Raw genomic sequence first — 14,698 nt, forward strand, 5'->3', positions numbered from 1 at the left:
CTTGAATCCACTTTATTGTATAATATTTTATGTGATAGTATTTGACGGAAGACGAGCAACATCTGTTGTGGAAGCTAATGGGGTTCTTTTTGAATAAACAAATAAACAAACATAGGATTTATTATCACTGAATAATTATGTATAAATCTATACAAAATATAGAAATATGTATTAGAAACAACAAAATAATATAAATTATAAAGTAATATAAAAGTGTGTGTGTACAATCAGGAGGGATGGGCATGATTTTAGTGTTTGAACAGTCATGAATTATTTTTAACAGCAGGTTGGATGTAATGTGTTAGAACTACCAGCAGGTGGGGATAAGAGACCTTTAAGGTGTTTGGTGCCACACTCCACCTTCAGGTTTAAAACTAGTGTTAATGGAGGGAGTTTGAAGGTTGAGTTTGTTCCACGACTGCATTTCACTCACTGCCTCTGTTTGTATCTCTGTCACTGCAGGACCAACATGGAGCGAGAAGTCAGCGCTCTCAGGAGGCCGACAAACCTCACAGAAGAAAGAGAGAGAAAAAACACACCTGTGACGAGTGTGGGAAGGGTTTTACTTTGAAGGCTAATCTAAAACACCATCAGGTCATCCACACTGAAGTTAAAGCGTACAGCTGTGATCAGTGTGGCAGAGCTTTTACTCACAGTTGGAACTTACAGAATCATCTACTTACCCACTCTGGAATTAAGGCATACAGCTGTGACGAGTGTGGGAAGGAGTTTGCTAGGAAGGATAAACTAAAACAGCATCAGGTCATTCACACTGGAGAGAGACCGTTCAGCTGTGAGTTGTGTGGAAAGTCTTTTTCCTTGAAGCGTTCCCTAAAAACACACCAACTCATCCACAGTGGAGTTAAAGCGTACAGCTGTGATCAGTGTGGCAGAGCTTTTACTCACAGTAGCAGCTTACAGAGTCATCTAGTTACCCACTCTGGAATTAAGGCATACAGCTGTGACATCTGTGGAAAAACTTTCAGCCAGAAGGGAAGCCGAAATATACACCTACGCATTCACACCAGACATGATGTGTACTGCTGTGAACAGTGTGGCAAACAGTTTATAACTCACACACAGTTAAAACGACACATGTTTACCCACACTGAGGGACGACCTTATAAATGTGACCTGTGTGAGAAGACTTTTAAAGCTCCACGTTACCTGAGACAACACCAACAGATCCACACCAGAAAGAGACTCTACAAGTGCAGTTACTGTGAGGTATGTATTTATATTGTTATCTTGTCATTTTAGCCTGACTGTTTGGAACAACTCTGCTCATTAAACTGTGTTAGCATGTTAGAAATTCTACTGCATGGAAAAGCAGCTCTGAGTGATTATTCAGATTTTCATGTCAGTTATGATTTTAGTATTACTGTAGTATTATGGTGGTAGTATTGTAGTTATTGCAGCCCAGTAAACTGAGTGTGTTAACTGAAACAGTCAAATGTAATTGGACGTCTGCAGAGATGCTCTTTATTTCAGGCGACGTTCAGGATAAAAATGTTGAAGGACTGACTTACACTGTCTTTGTGTCTTTGTTTAGAAGCAGAGCGACACAGATGGATCCAGTTCTCAACCCTGTCATCACCGTGGTGGTGGGAAAGACTTTCGTTGTGACCTTTGTGGAAAAACTTTCAGTCGGCAAAAGACCCTAAAAATACATCAACGTAGACACACTGGAGACAAACTGCAATACTGCAAAGAATGTGGGAGAAGCTTCACCACATCACGTGAATTAAAACGACATGAACTGATTCACAGTGGGGTTAAAAAGCACCTCTGTGATCAGTGTGGGTCATCCTTCACCACTGCAAGTGAGCTTAAAACACACAAACGAGTCCACACAGGAGAGAAGCCATACAAGTGCAGACACTGTGACAGAAGCTTCTCAGATTCAGGTAATCGTAACAATCATGAACGTACACACATGGAAGGAAACTACAGCTGTGACCAGTGTGACAAGAGCTTCAGGAATCTCAGTTCATACTCCAAACACAAACGATCCCACGTTACTAATAAACTGTTTCACTGTTACCAATGTGCCCAAACATTCACCTCATTGTCTGCTCTGTGCAAACATCAGCGTGATCACTCAAGGCTGAAATCACTCCCATAACTGGATCACAGTGAATCTGAAGAGACAGAAAGATCCTCTGGTTTCAGTGTCAGACTCAAAAAGCTTGAGATCAGGCTCCACAGAGTTCAGATAGAATCATTTAAACTTGTGTTGAACTGAACTGGTTGCTGGGCTGAACTTCTACATAATACAGATTTACATGAGATCTTATTTTCTGTCGTTTTACTGAGTCAGTTTTGTCCTTTTTTCTCTGTCCTGGTTTTGCTCGTCTGTAAATAATTGAAACTCAGTCAAATAGTTCATTGTTCTCCAGCAAAACGTTTTGGAAACTCATGTTTAACCTTTAAAACTCTGACATGTTTTAGCACACAAGGCTTCATCGGGGAGTTCACTCATGATTATTGACACTCACTGACTTTTAATAGTCATTCTATAAATGCTGTCCGTTTAAATGAGTTCACTCATGATTGGACCATGAGAATAAAGGTTTTTAGTTCTTTCAAAGAGAGTCTTGGAGGTGTTTCATGTTTCTGTTTTTCTACATAAAGCAAGAAAAACTATTTTTCTTGCTTTATGTAGTGTAGAAGTTTTTAATGTTTCTTCATCTGTGATGTTCTTGAATGTGTTGACATGAAGATGGTACAAATAAACTGTCCTTTTAGCTTTAGCTCCTAATTTATTCATTATTTATGGATGTAGCACAGCAGCAGTGTCTTGATTAACACATAGAGGGCTCGGGATCTGATGGTAAATAATGTTTTGTGTCCTTGTACACATCATACAGCTCAGCTGTTCCACAGATGTCAGGTTTACACAGTGGGATGGTTTGTAAGAACGCAGCTCTCCTGTGGATAAATCCTTACTCTTAGCCTCAGGACCTCACACAGTCCCAGCAGGTTCGGTCAGAAGATTTATCCCTTATATCAAAACGTCACAGAGTCTCCTTTGCTGTGCTGTTTTCACAAAGAAACGTAAACTGAAGACCTGAACTTACAATGTTTTAATTAGTTTAGCAGATTCAGTGTCTCCATGATCGAATCTGCTGTTTTTGTGCTGCTGTTGGTAGAAAGCCGGTTAATGCTGAAATGAACTGGCTGCATGCATCTCTGAATGTAAATTGGTGCACTATTAATAGATCACTCTGGAACGGTATTGTCACCATAATTTGCCCACTTAGTAAATCTCACTCATGGCCAAGAAATTGAAATCTTTTTTCTCTGCTGGATAGTGATCCACTGTAACTCTGCTCCTCCTTCCTGTTTAGGATTTCTGTGACTGAAGTAGAATTCCCTCCATCCATCACTTATCCCAGCTAACCCAAAGTAAAAGAAAGTTTTGCTCATCTTAACAAAGCATTACAATAATGGGCATTACCAATGCAAACTGAATAATACAGAAGATGAAAGAAGAGACTTTGATCAGTTAATAAAGCTCATGATCTTGATTCATTGTGGCTGCTACACAGATACTTCTGGGTCACTTCTCTCAGTTAGGAACCTTCCTCACCAAAACTGACTGTTGGACCACACCCCTGGTTTCATGAGAAGTTGTTTCAGCCATGATTTCTCTTCCTGTATTTCAGAGTAAAGACTGAAGTGACAAATGGAAACATGTTTAAAAAACGCAATGTGAGAGAGACGTTGAGGTCCTTGGAAGTTACCCTGGGTTTTTCTGTCACCCTGCTAGATGTTACACACCTTGTTATTGGACTGATTTCTACTGCTGGACTACTCCTGGGGAGAGTAACAATACTCTTACTAATTAGCTCCCTTTCACACCTTTGGGGATATTTATTTTTGTGCTTGCAGCGCTGTGAGCCAGAACAGCGAGAGAAAAACCTGCAACAGCGACGAGCCGAATGCTTAAGTGAATCCCAGCAGCTGCACATGTGCAACGCTGATTTAGAGGATATCTTTGCTCTGGATTTATATTTATACTTTTTCATTTCTATATGATTCTTCTTGCATCTAAACAAAGATGATTCAATTTGATAAATTTTGAAGGCTCTTCGTGCTCGGGTGTAAATGCGACGTAATATTTGCTCTTGGTTTGTTTCTCCTGTACAGAACCTTGCAGTACAACAGAAACCTAAAAACATTATTTGTAGTTGTTATTCTTAGTTGTTCTGCTGCCTAAATACCACAGGGTGTAATTATGAAGTTATTGAGCTGCACATACTTTACGACCTGCTTAAGTCCGAGGTCACAGCGTCTGTAGAGCAGCTGGAACATAATGAAGTCTACAAGGTTAAAGTTTTATCTTCTCTTATTGTTCTTTCTGCTGCTTGGTTTGATGGATCTGAGAGCTTTTGTTTTTATTACTGTTATTATAATTATCATTATTATTTTACTCTCTAGAAGCTTTAAAATAGTGTTTGTGTTTGAAAAAATTAATTCAAGAATAGGACAGAAACATCTGTCCTTCTGAAAATCGCCCAAAGGCATGGAGACAAACTCAAAGGATGCAACGTGTAACTTTCTCTTCCTTCATGTCAGCACCATCATCGATTATTTATATAAAATGCATATAGCAACAGTAACACTTTAGTTTGGATTTCATGATTTCTGTAACTGGAAAATATTTTGTTTAAAGACAGAAGTGAGTGCGTAGTTGCAACATTAAAGTGAAATATTAATTAATGAGCATTAAGTATATTTGTTGCTTAAGCGTTTGCACTATAACTTAAGTAGGATTATAACTTTTAAGCAAGGAAAGATTTCAGATATTTAGTTCACTGTTTCAGTCATTTTATATGAAATGAAAAAATTTACGTTGGTCAAATATGATCCTCTAAATCAAATAAGTTTGAAAAATACTTTTTTAAATTTCCTTTTTGAAAATAAATGATGTATTTTTAAATGTCGCAACAAATTTTCACAAAAAGTAACTAATAATTAAAACCAGTTAAACAAAATAAAACAATTTAAAAATAAAATTTTTGAATCATGCTTAACCAAATGCCAGGATGGAGAGCTGAACCTAAAGTATACGTAGAAAGATTTCAACATTTGAGCAGATTGTCCAGTTTTTAATGTTTTTATCACATATAAATGTCACAGTAGTGGGTCCTGGCCCAATGCTTTGTGTTTTTCGTTTAATATTCTTTGACTATTGTTTTTCTTGGTTTTTGTTATTCTTATTTATCAGGCTCTCAGTAATCTTAGTTCTCCCTGCCTCAGTGTTCTTCTTAGCCTGTGTTTAGTTTCTGTTCCCGTGTCCCACGTTTCATCATTTCATGTCGAGTCACCCCTGTCTCTATGTTCCCTGTTTCTCCCCAGTCAGCCCCGCCTCCCTCGGGCACTCATGTGTGATATAGAGTAATAAACCTGACTACATTTTCTACACTCTCTTTATTACCTGTTACTTTAAAATTCATACACTAATTATGTCTGCCCACCTCTCTAATGTGAAGGTCAAAGGTCAACATCCCAGTGACATAAGAATAATCCCAAAGGGGCAAGGGGAGCGGTTAATTTAGCATATTTAGCATTAAGGGTACAGCAAGGATATACTTTTACTTATTGTGGCAGGGGTGTGGTCTCTGGCCTGCTGCAGTGGAGGCTGGTGGCGGGACGTTGGACGGCACAGGTGAGGGTGATGGAACTCATGACTCTCCCCTTTATAGTGACTGAGGAGACTGGCGTGGGGGAAGCGTGTAGTGGAGGAAGCCGAGGAGAGAGCTGGTTTCTGGCTACAAAGACGGCGTCAAACCAGAAAAGATTGCTTGTGGTCAAATAATGTGTCAATCACCTCTGAATCAAACTCTGTGTGGGTCAGTTCATTTCACAGTATTGTTTAGTATATCTTCACTTGTCTCACTCTCCTTCTGTTCTGTCCATCAGGACGATCCTCAGCGCTTACACAGATCCTCCATCGATGTTTTGGATCCAATCAGTGATCAGTTCTACGAGGAGGCCTGGATGTTCACCAGCACTCGCTACAACTCCATCACCAGAAGGTGAGTGTACTCCTTTGTATTCAGATGAACTTTCTTTTTAAAAAAACATTTTCATATATGAGCTTTCTATTATTTCATGGGCAATGTAATCAATATTAAAATTACAAGCATATCAACAAAGGTAAAGCTGATTTTTTTCCACTTTCTGTCACACAGTCATGGAGGAATACAATAAATACATAATCAATCATAGATCCTGAACAATGAGATTAAAAGAAAGTCTGTGGCTCTAAAAACTAAACAGTATAAAGACATGCTCCAAGCTGCTTTTTCTCTCCTACTCCTCTAGGTTTTCCACTGTCGGCCATCCAGCGACGTTGGAGGGCTACCTGACCAATGCTGGCCTACGCAAAGAGGTCCCAGCTCGGGCTCGGAGGAGCTGAAGAAGATCCTTGCCTTCCTTGTCAGTTTCCTCTTCAGTTCCTGTCCCAACAAAACCTGCTTTCACCTATTAGCTCCAAAGAGGCTATGGTGCCCGTGGAGGTCTGGACCTGAGGCCTGTGCTCATCACGTGGAAGGTGAATAGAAAACACTCTGACACCATTTTGGAGGTCTGACGGGACTCTGACCAAAACACAGATGAAATAAAACTTGTGGCTGGAGTTTTTAAAATCTCTTTTTCACCTCATAGATTAATGCTCATGATTGCATGTTAGCAAGACAGCATCTGCCCAAGGTGAAACTCTCAGGATGACATTTACTCTTAAACTGTTATCTGGTTAAGACCACTTGAGGAGATCTTAGTAGCGAGTATGTGGATTTAGTCTCTTCACCAACAGCAGACAGACCCATGCCAAGAAAGCAGACATGTTCACAGAGAAAGCAGAGAGCAGAGATTGGAAAAAGCTAAAAAGAAAAAGCTGCAGCTTTAGACGACTATCTGCCTGTAAGGCTGAAAAATTCCAGTTACGCTCTATTTTGGAAAAGGTCCCAGTTTTGGTAACCTGGATTTTTATTTCTCCTCTTCTGCTACAGATGTTGACTGTGACCTCAGAGGCCAACTGGACCACAAAGCTGCAACAGGATTGAGGGAGAGAAGTCTTCATCCAGCTTCAAAGAAAACATCCAGGTAAAGTGATGTGGATCAGTGGATAAAAGTCTCCACATTCAAAGGAGATACTGTGAGAGAGAGAGAGACTATCTGAGCCATTTTAGCCTCAAATTATGGCCTGGCCTGTAAATGGCCTGTATTTATATAGCGCTTTACTAGTCCCCAAGGACCCCAAAGCGCTTTACATATCCAGTCATCCACCCATTCACACACACATTCGCACACTGGTGATGGCAGCTACATTGTAGCCACAGCCACCCTGGGGCGCACTGACAAAGGCGAGGCTGCCGGACACTGGCACCACCGGGCCCTCTGACCACCACCAGTAGGCAACAGGTGAAGTGTCTTGCCCAAGGACACAACAACCGAGACTGTCCAAGGCGGGGCTCGAACCGGCAACCTTCCGATTACAAGGCGAACTCCTAACTCTTTATAGTACTTTATAGTACAGCAACACTTTTAAAGGACAAAAATTAACTTTAAAATTAAAATGTTGACTGTGACCTCAGAGGCCAACTGGACCACAAAGCTGCAACAGGATTGAGGGAGAGGAGTCTTCATCCAGCTTCAAAGAAAACATCCAGGTAAAGTGATGTGGATCAGTGGATAAAAGTCTCCACTTTCAAAGGAGATACTCTGAGAGAGAGAGAGACTATCTGAGCCATTTTAGCCCAAATTATAGTACTTTATAGTACAGCAACACTTTTAAAGGACAAAAATTAACATAAACTTTGACTGTAATACAAACAAAGTATTGCATGTGTTTTTTAAAACTGTTCCTCAGATGGGCAGGATATCACTATTAGACTGTCCCACCAGCCAACTTCAACAAAAGAACACAGCAGCATTCAGTGATCAGCACAGATGAGCTTGTTCCTCTAACACTCAGCATCTGATCCCTGTTGGTCTGTGTGCTTCTGCTTTTGGTCAGTTAGAAACCCTGCAGTAACCTCACCCAACACTGTGTCTTCTTGTTCGCCTCAACGTTGAAGTGTCAAATGTCAAACATCTGGAAAGGAACCCACACCAGTGTACTGTGATGCTTCACCAACATGTGGCTGACGCTGGTCCTGCCTTTCATGCTGACATCACCAGAGAGCCCCGCCTACCTCAGGACCTCCCCTGTCATGTATTGATCAGGATGATTATGAAGATGACCGAGTGCAAATAAGACTGTAAAAATCCGCGACCAGAATGTTTAGATGCGTTCTAATTATTCATGAATATCATGAGTGTTTGTGTGTTTTGTCTTTTCTTTCCTGACGTTTGTTACTAACAAAGACAGTTTACGCTCTGTATGTGTTTTCATCCTTACCAGCCACACTCTTTTTTTTTTTCTTTTTTTTTGTCTGTTTGGTTCTTTTGCCATCAGAATTATTGTCTAAAGGCAAGGAAAGATGCCCAACGGATTTACTTTACCAAATTGACCATCCCAGCCTTGCCGTAATGGTCTATTTGATTCACCTTTTATTGTTTATTTTATTTATTTTTTTATGTTCACTTGCTAGATACGGGACAGACTTGAATGAGGAAAAGAAAAGGGAGAAAGGAGGAGGGAAAAATAACAGCAGAGAAGAGGGACGGGGATAAAGGGCAACAAAACAAAAACCAAGTAAATAAGCAGACAAAAAAATACATATATCAATCACCTGGATCAGCTGTTGAGAAAGAAAAAAGAAAACAAGCAGAAGAAAATGAGAGCAATACAATAAACATGCTTTTGAAGCATTCATGTCATTGGATGTTTGAGCTGGTAGATCTGAAATCTCTAGATTATTGCAAAGTGCTTGTTCTACATCTATCCAAGGATCATCTAAGAGGGTATGTTTTAGCCATCCTGAGATAAACTGAAGCCTGTTGGCTAAGAAGTAGTGCTGAAAGTTAGGTAGTTCTAATCCTCCTTTATCCTTGGTCTTTTGTAGTGTTTTTAAGCTTATACATAGGGATTTATTTTTCCAAAGGAATTTGGACATACATGAATCTAGAGATCTGAACCAATCTTGTGGTGGTTTAGTTGGGATCATTGAGAATAAATACTTTATTTTTGGTAAGACAATTTTAAAGTTCAGTATTTCAAAGCAGGAGCTATGAACAGTCATCATGTTGGCATTAGAATTATTATTATTATTAATCATTATTAATAATGCTTTTACTCATGTATAACTTTTATTAGTATACATGAATTTTATCAGTAGTAAAAAATAATGAATAATTCATGTATAAATTTTATTGTATTTTGTATATTAATTATATTTAAATAGAGATGTTGACCATAACTGTACAGTAGCATACTAAAACAAGCATCAATGTAACATACATTAATGGTCCAAGCTGTCATAAATGGGGAGCCTGATCTTTTATTATGAAAATATGACGAGTATTTTTCTTGTCAGTTGGGAAGAAGTTGGTCTTTTTTTCCCCTTCTTTGCTTCTTTTTGCTCAGTTTGTCTTTTCCTTTTCTTTTATAATTGAAACTCTGATCAAACCTACTCATGTTCACAGCATGTAAAAGCAACTGACAGTCCATGGCATTGTTGTTTGTAGATGTGCAGTGTAGTGGGAGCATAAATCAAAATGAAATAAAACAGTAACATTTATGTAATAAAACATTTTAATGAAAATGATTAGGCCCTTTATAAACTTTAAAGGGATCTGAAAACAAGGCTAGCAAGGTTCTCCAAGAGTTTCTCCATGGGTAGAGCTTCTAGCTCTTCCAGCACATCGGTGGCCGTGCAGGCTGCCAGTTTCTTGGTTGCTCTTTTTACCCCACTGGTTGTGAGTGTCTAAATACCCCCACTAGCTCGCTTTGGCTGCAGTTAACTTGGGAGGAAGGGGTGGGTGTCCCATGGCTAGATGAAAAACAATTATCTGGGATACATAATATAATAACATGCATATATCTCTATCAATTAAATCTGGCATGAGGTCTGATATTTTTAATTCACTTATTTCTCTCATAAATATTGGATCTAAATTGCAAATGTGTTACAGTTATACTGTTACTGTGTGACAAAGTGGATGAGTTGCAATGGTCTCCATTTGTCCCATATGTGTTTACTTTTTTTTTCACATTATACTGTTTCTATTTATTTGCTATGATTTGCTATTCGTTAAGTAACATTTCTTCACACACTATCCCAGGTTTGTGTGTGTAAGCGTTCAGTTGCCGGTAGTGATGGCCCGCTTGAAGCTGACGCTCCGGTGCGTGTGTCACAAAAATCGACACACTGCTTCAGAAGCACTGTGTCGAAGCTTGATTCGTTTGGCCAGAGTCACGTGATCAGTGACGTCCGAAGCTTCATTTAGAACCTAACCTCTTCGGTGTCTGATTCCCTGGTTTATAAGGAAGTGAATCATTTGCGGGATTTGTGGAGTGTTTTGATGGTGACAGATAGCGAACCACTGATATTTCTACTGAGAGATTTGGAGCCAGTGAGGAATAGAGGAGGTTCTGTTGTGTGGGAGTATTTTGAGTTGATTTTGGTCGATCGGGTGGGTTTTCCAGCTTTGTGTTCTGGCTGTTTGCTTTTGTTTTGTGGGTGTTTATTTTATCTGAAAACGGGAAAAACTTAAAATGTCAAAAATCTGATTTTCATAATATAAATATCATTAAATAACTTTAGAAAAACTTCCATTTGACTCTTTACATTTAATGTTATAAAAATATATATCTTTTTTTTAAATTAATCTTAAAATGTTAGTCTGCAAAATGTGCAGCAATTTAATTAATTTATTCTCTTTAGCTGATAGTTGGTGGGGCCCAGGTAGACTGTATAACTGCATCTCTACCAGTTTCTCTGCACTCCAGCCTCCTCTGTGCCACGTAATGGGATTTTCCTTAGTGCAGGAGAAATTATCTCCACAAAAAGGAACAAGTTTGGCCATCGCACACTAGAACAAATTCTCTTCTTAAATAAAAATGAAAAAGGGCTACTTTAAATGAATCATGTTTTTAATTTGCAAGTTCATAAGCATTTTCCTTTTCCAGTTCACAATCAATTCTACCCCCAGGTCAAAAATATGTATAGGAAAATGTCCCTAATATAATATTATTTATAAATATGCCTGTCCGGCGATTAATTGCATAAGTACAAGGAGGCTGGACCTCACAGCAGAAACATACTCCATAATGTGTTGTACATTATTATATGTACATTATATGTAGCGTGGTACTTTTCAATTATTGTATTTACCAACATCAAGAAGTCACAAGCAAAGAAAGACCAAACCACGGTGCATACTTAAACAAGGAAAGTTTACTGGTCAAAATTATGTATTAAAGAAATAAACAACATTTTTTTCACCCTCAAAAATACATGTTTAAAGCAACACAGTGGTGGTCCAATATCAGACAAAATTCCACTCTGTAGAGTGAGTGGGCAGTCATAATGAAGCAGTTGGTTTTATTTTGTGGATTCAAGCTGCTCTTCATATTTTTGGCCACCAGATGTCACCAGAGAGGACTGTGTTGAAAAGCTTCGAGTAATGAACCGTTTTTCAATACAAGCTTCAGTGCTTCAGAAAGCTTCATTTGGCCATCACTAGTTGCCGGCAAATCAAACATTCTGCAAATTAAGCTAAATACTCAGTTACATGTTTCTTTACATTTTATTATGTTACAGATTAAGTCATTTGTTCGTACTTACTTTGTTTGTCTTTTCAGTCTTCATAAGGGTCAGGGGTCCGTTCTTCGTACCTCGCTAAGTAAGTTAGCTGGATTTGATTGTTGACGATTTCGCGTGATCTTGGATCGTTCGGTTCTCCGAAGCTCATCCGGGACTTGCTGTCATAGCAACAGATCCGTAAGCGTAAACCTGCTCGGGAGCAGGCTTACTTTATGTAAACAGGATTAGATCGCGGCCACTCAGGTATGTCCGCTTCATTTATACGAAAGCAACAGCGATATTTTACCACTGTTTTTCCATAAATAAATGTTATCAATGTAACTAAAGATAATGCAGTACTTGATTCTTTTATTGATTTCATACAGATACATACAGGTCATTTCCTACAAAAAGGGAAATGTACCATTAATCATTCTATTTCATGTATTGGATTATTCCAGATGTAATTCATATTTTAGAGTAGTAATAGTAAATTACTTCATGTAAGCAAGATGAGAGACCACGGCTATAAAAGCGAAGGTGGATTTGGGAAGTCTGTCGCAGCCATGTCCTGTCCGTTTGTACGCGAGCCACCCATTGCGGAAGGTGCAAGATTGATAAGGAGAGTTTTCAGAATTCAGCGTATATTGCGGGATACACAGGATCCTTTAGCTACAGTGGGGCAAAAAAGTATTTAGTCAGCCACCGATTGTGCAAGTTCCCCCACCTAAAATGATGACAGAGGTCAGTAATTTGCACCAGAGGTACACTTCAACTGTGAGAGACAGAATGTGAAAAAAAAATCCATGAATCCACATGGTAGGATTTGTAAAGAACTTATTCGTAAATCAGGGTGGAAAATAAGTATTTGATCTCCTCCATAGATGTACACTCTAAAGTAGATAGTAGTAAACTCCTCCGATTTTTTGTTGACAAGATTAAAGAAATCAATGCTGAAATCTCCCCAAAGCTTTCTTGTTCTCCGAGTCAGGCACTCCCTTTGTACTCCTGGTCAACTTTTACAACTGCAAAATATATATTGAGATAGCAGCCCTGGTGGACAAAATGAAGCCACCTACAAGCCCCTAAGACATTGTCCCCACTAAGCTCTTCATCAATGCTTTTGACACCATTGATCCTTGGGTTGGGAACCTTTTTACTGTTTCTCTTCAGACTGGGGTGTTCCCCAGCTTTTTTAAACATGCCATTGTGGAACCAAGGCTCAAAAAACCCAACCTGGATCCAACACTACTTTAAAATTCAATCTCCAAACTCCCATTCATGTCAAAACTCCTTGAGTAGCTGTCCACCTCACAGCATACTTGGAGAAATATAACTTCAATGACCGTTTTCAATGTGGGTGCCATAAATTGCATTCCACTGAGACAGCACTACTGAAAGTTACTAATGATATTATGATGTCAGCAAACTCCGGAGAATACACAGTCCTAGTCTTGCTAGACCTTACCTCAGCCTTTGATACAGTCAACCATACCATCCTGATAAACAGACAGAGACCTGGTTGGGATGTCTGCTCTGTTCTACACTGGTTTTCTTTTGATATATCTGAAAGGAGTTTTAGTGTGTCTGCAAACCAGATCACGTCGGAATCTATAGAGTTGTTGTGTGGAGTTTCTCAGGGCTCTGTACTGGGACCTATTCTGTTTTTAATATACAATTTTCCTTTAAGCCAGATAATACAGCAGTTTCCTGAAGTATCTTATCATCTTTTTGCTGACAATATTCAGCTATATTATTCTTTTAAGCCTGCTGAAGCTCATAAGCTCTCCAATCTGATTGACTGTTTAACCAACATTAAACAATGGTTGAACAATAATTGCTTACAAATAAATCCGGCAGAAACTTTGATTATTGCACCAGACAGTGCCTGATATTAAACGGCGACTGGGTGAATTAGGTTCCTCACAGAAACATAACCTTAGAAACCTGGGTGTTATTTTCGATGAAGCTTTTTCTTTGGAGGGACATTTAAATCAGATAGTAAGAACCTGCTTTTTTCACTTGAGGAACATTTCTAAACTTAGATCCATCGTGTCAACAAGTGAACTCGAGATGATAATACATGCTTTTGTCTCTACAAGACTTGACTACTGTAACAGCCTGTTTACTTGTCTAAACAAGAAAGGGCTAGCTCGTCTACAGGTTGTTCAAAACTAACAGCGAGGCTACTGACCCACTCGAACAAGGGAGCTCATATGACCCGTTTTAAAGTCGGTGCACTGGCTACTAATCAGATTTAGGTTCCATTTTAAAATTCTACTTTTAACTTTTACATTACAGGAACTTTTCTCTTTGTGTCCAATATCAACACTGTGACTCCTCAGAGTGTAAACTTTACTTCAGCAAAACCAAAAACTGAGTTGTAGAAGTCGTCACACCAAATGTCTTAAGATAACAAGAAAAAATACATTTTCAGTGCACGGCCTGAATTTCTTCCTCAATTTCTTCTTCTTCCGTCAGCTTATGTTGAGATTATTTCAGTTTGTAAATGATCAGATTACATAATTGTAATTTACATAATTAAACTAAAGGGTAAAATGGCTCCAGTGTGTGTGCTTGCTGTTTACCTCTGTCAATTTTCTTACTGCTTGTTCTGTTTCTGATGTTTCTTGTCACTGAAATCAACTCAAAACTGGGGAACACCAAAAACCTTTAGATCTTCAGTTTTTTGCCATCAGCTTTCAGAGCTCTAATCAGAAGAAACAAACAGGGTATCCTCTGCTCCTGGCTGGTGTTCCTGATTACTTGCTACATAAAGTGCCACCACCTGCTCCGACACACCGCCACAGACACCGGGGTAAACGTGCCGGTCGGCTGGTGAAGTTTAAAGCTTGACTTCTCTTTTCTTCAGCGGCCGCTCCAGCTGGTTATGGTCCTTTCCGCCACATCCCAAGACGTCTCCTGGATCCTGTTATCTCCTGTCTGGTTACTGTTGTAGGCTTAGGTGTCCATAACCCTGCTCACCACTGTTTTTTGCA

At 39.2% G+C, this 14,698-nt stretch overlaps 2 protein-coding genes across 2 annotated transcripts in view; one reads left to right on the forward strand and one right to left on the reverse strand.

Moving 5' to 3' along the window:
- LOC146625327 (uncharacterized) overlaps positions 1-14,698 on the reverse strand; it is a 120,861-nt gene that overhangs the window by 88,832 nt on the left and 17,331 nt on the right. The window lies entirely within an intron of this gene.
- Positions 1-14,698, forward strand: part of LOC146625328 (uncharacterized) — a 155,623-nt gene that overhangs the window by 77,237 nt on the left and 63,688 nt on the right. The window contains exons 4-5 of the mRNA XM_085362768.1: positions 463-594; positions 763-1,227. Coding sequence (XP_085218894.1) covers positions 463-594; positions 763-1,227 — 597 coding nt within the window. The remainder of the gene's footprint in view (positions 1-462; positions 595-762; positions 1,228-14,698) is intronic.

Source organism: Diplotaxodon limnothrissa, linkage group LG9 (assembly GCF_057381915.1).
Source record: "Diplotaxodon limnothrissa isolate DT_005_m linkage group LG9, D_limnothrissa_male_GT1.1, whole genome shotgun sequence".
Lineage (NCBI taxonomy): Eukaryota > Metazoa > Chordata > Actinopteri > Cichliformes > Cichlidae > Diplotaxodon > Diplotaxodon limnothrissa.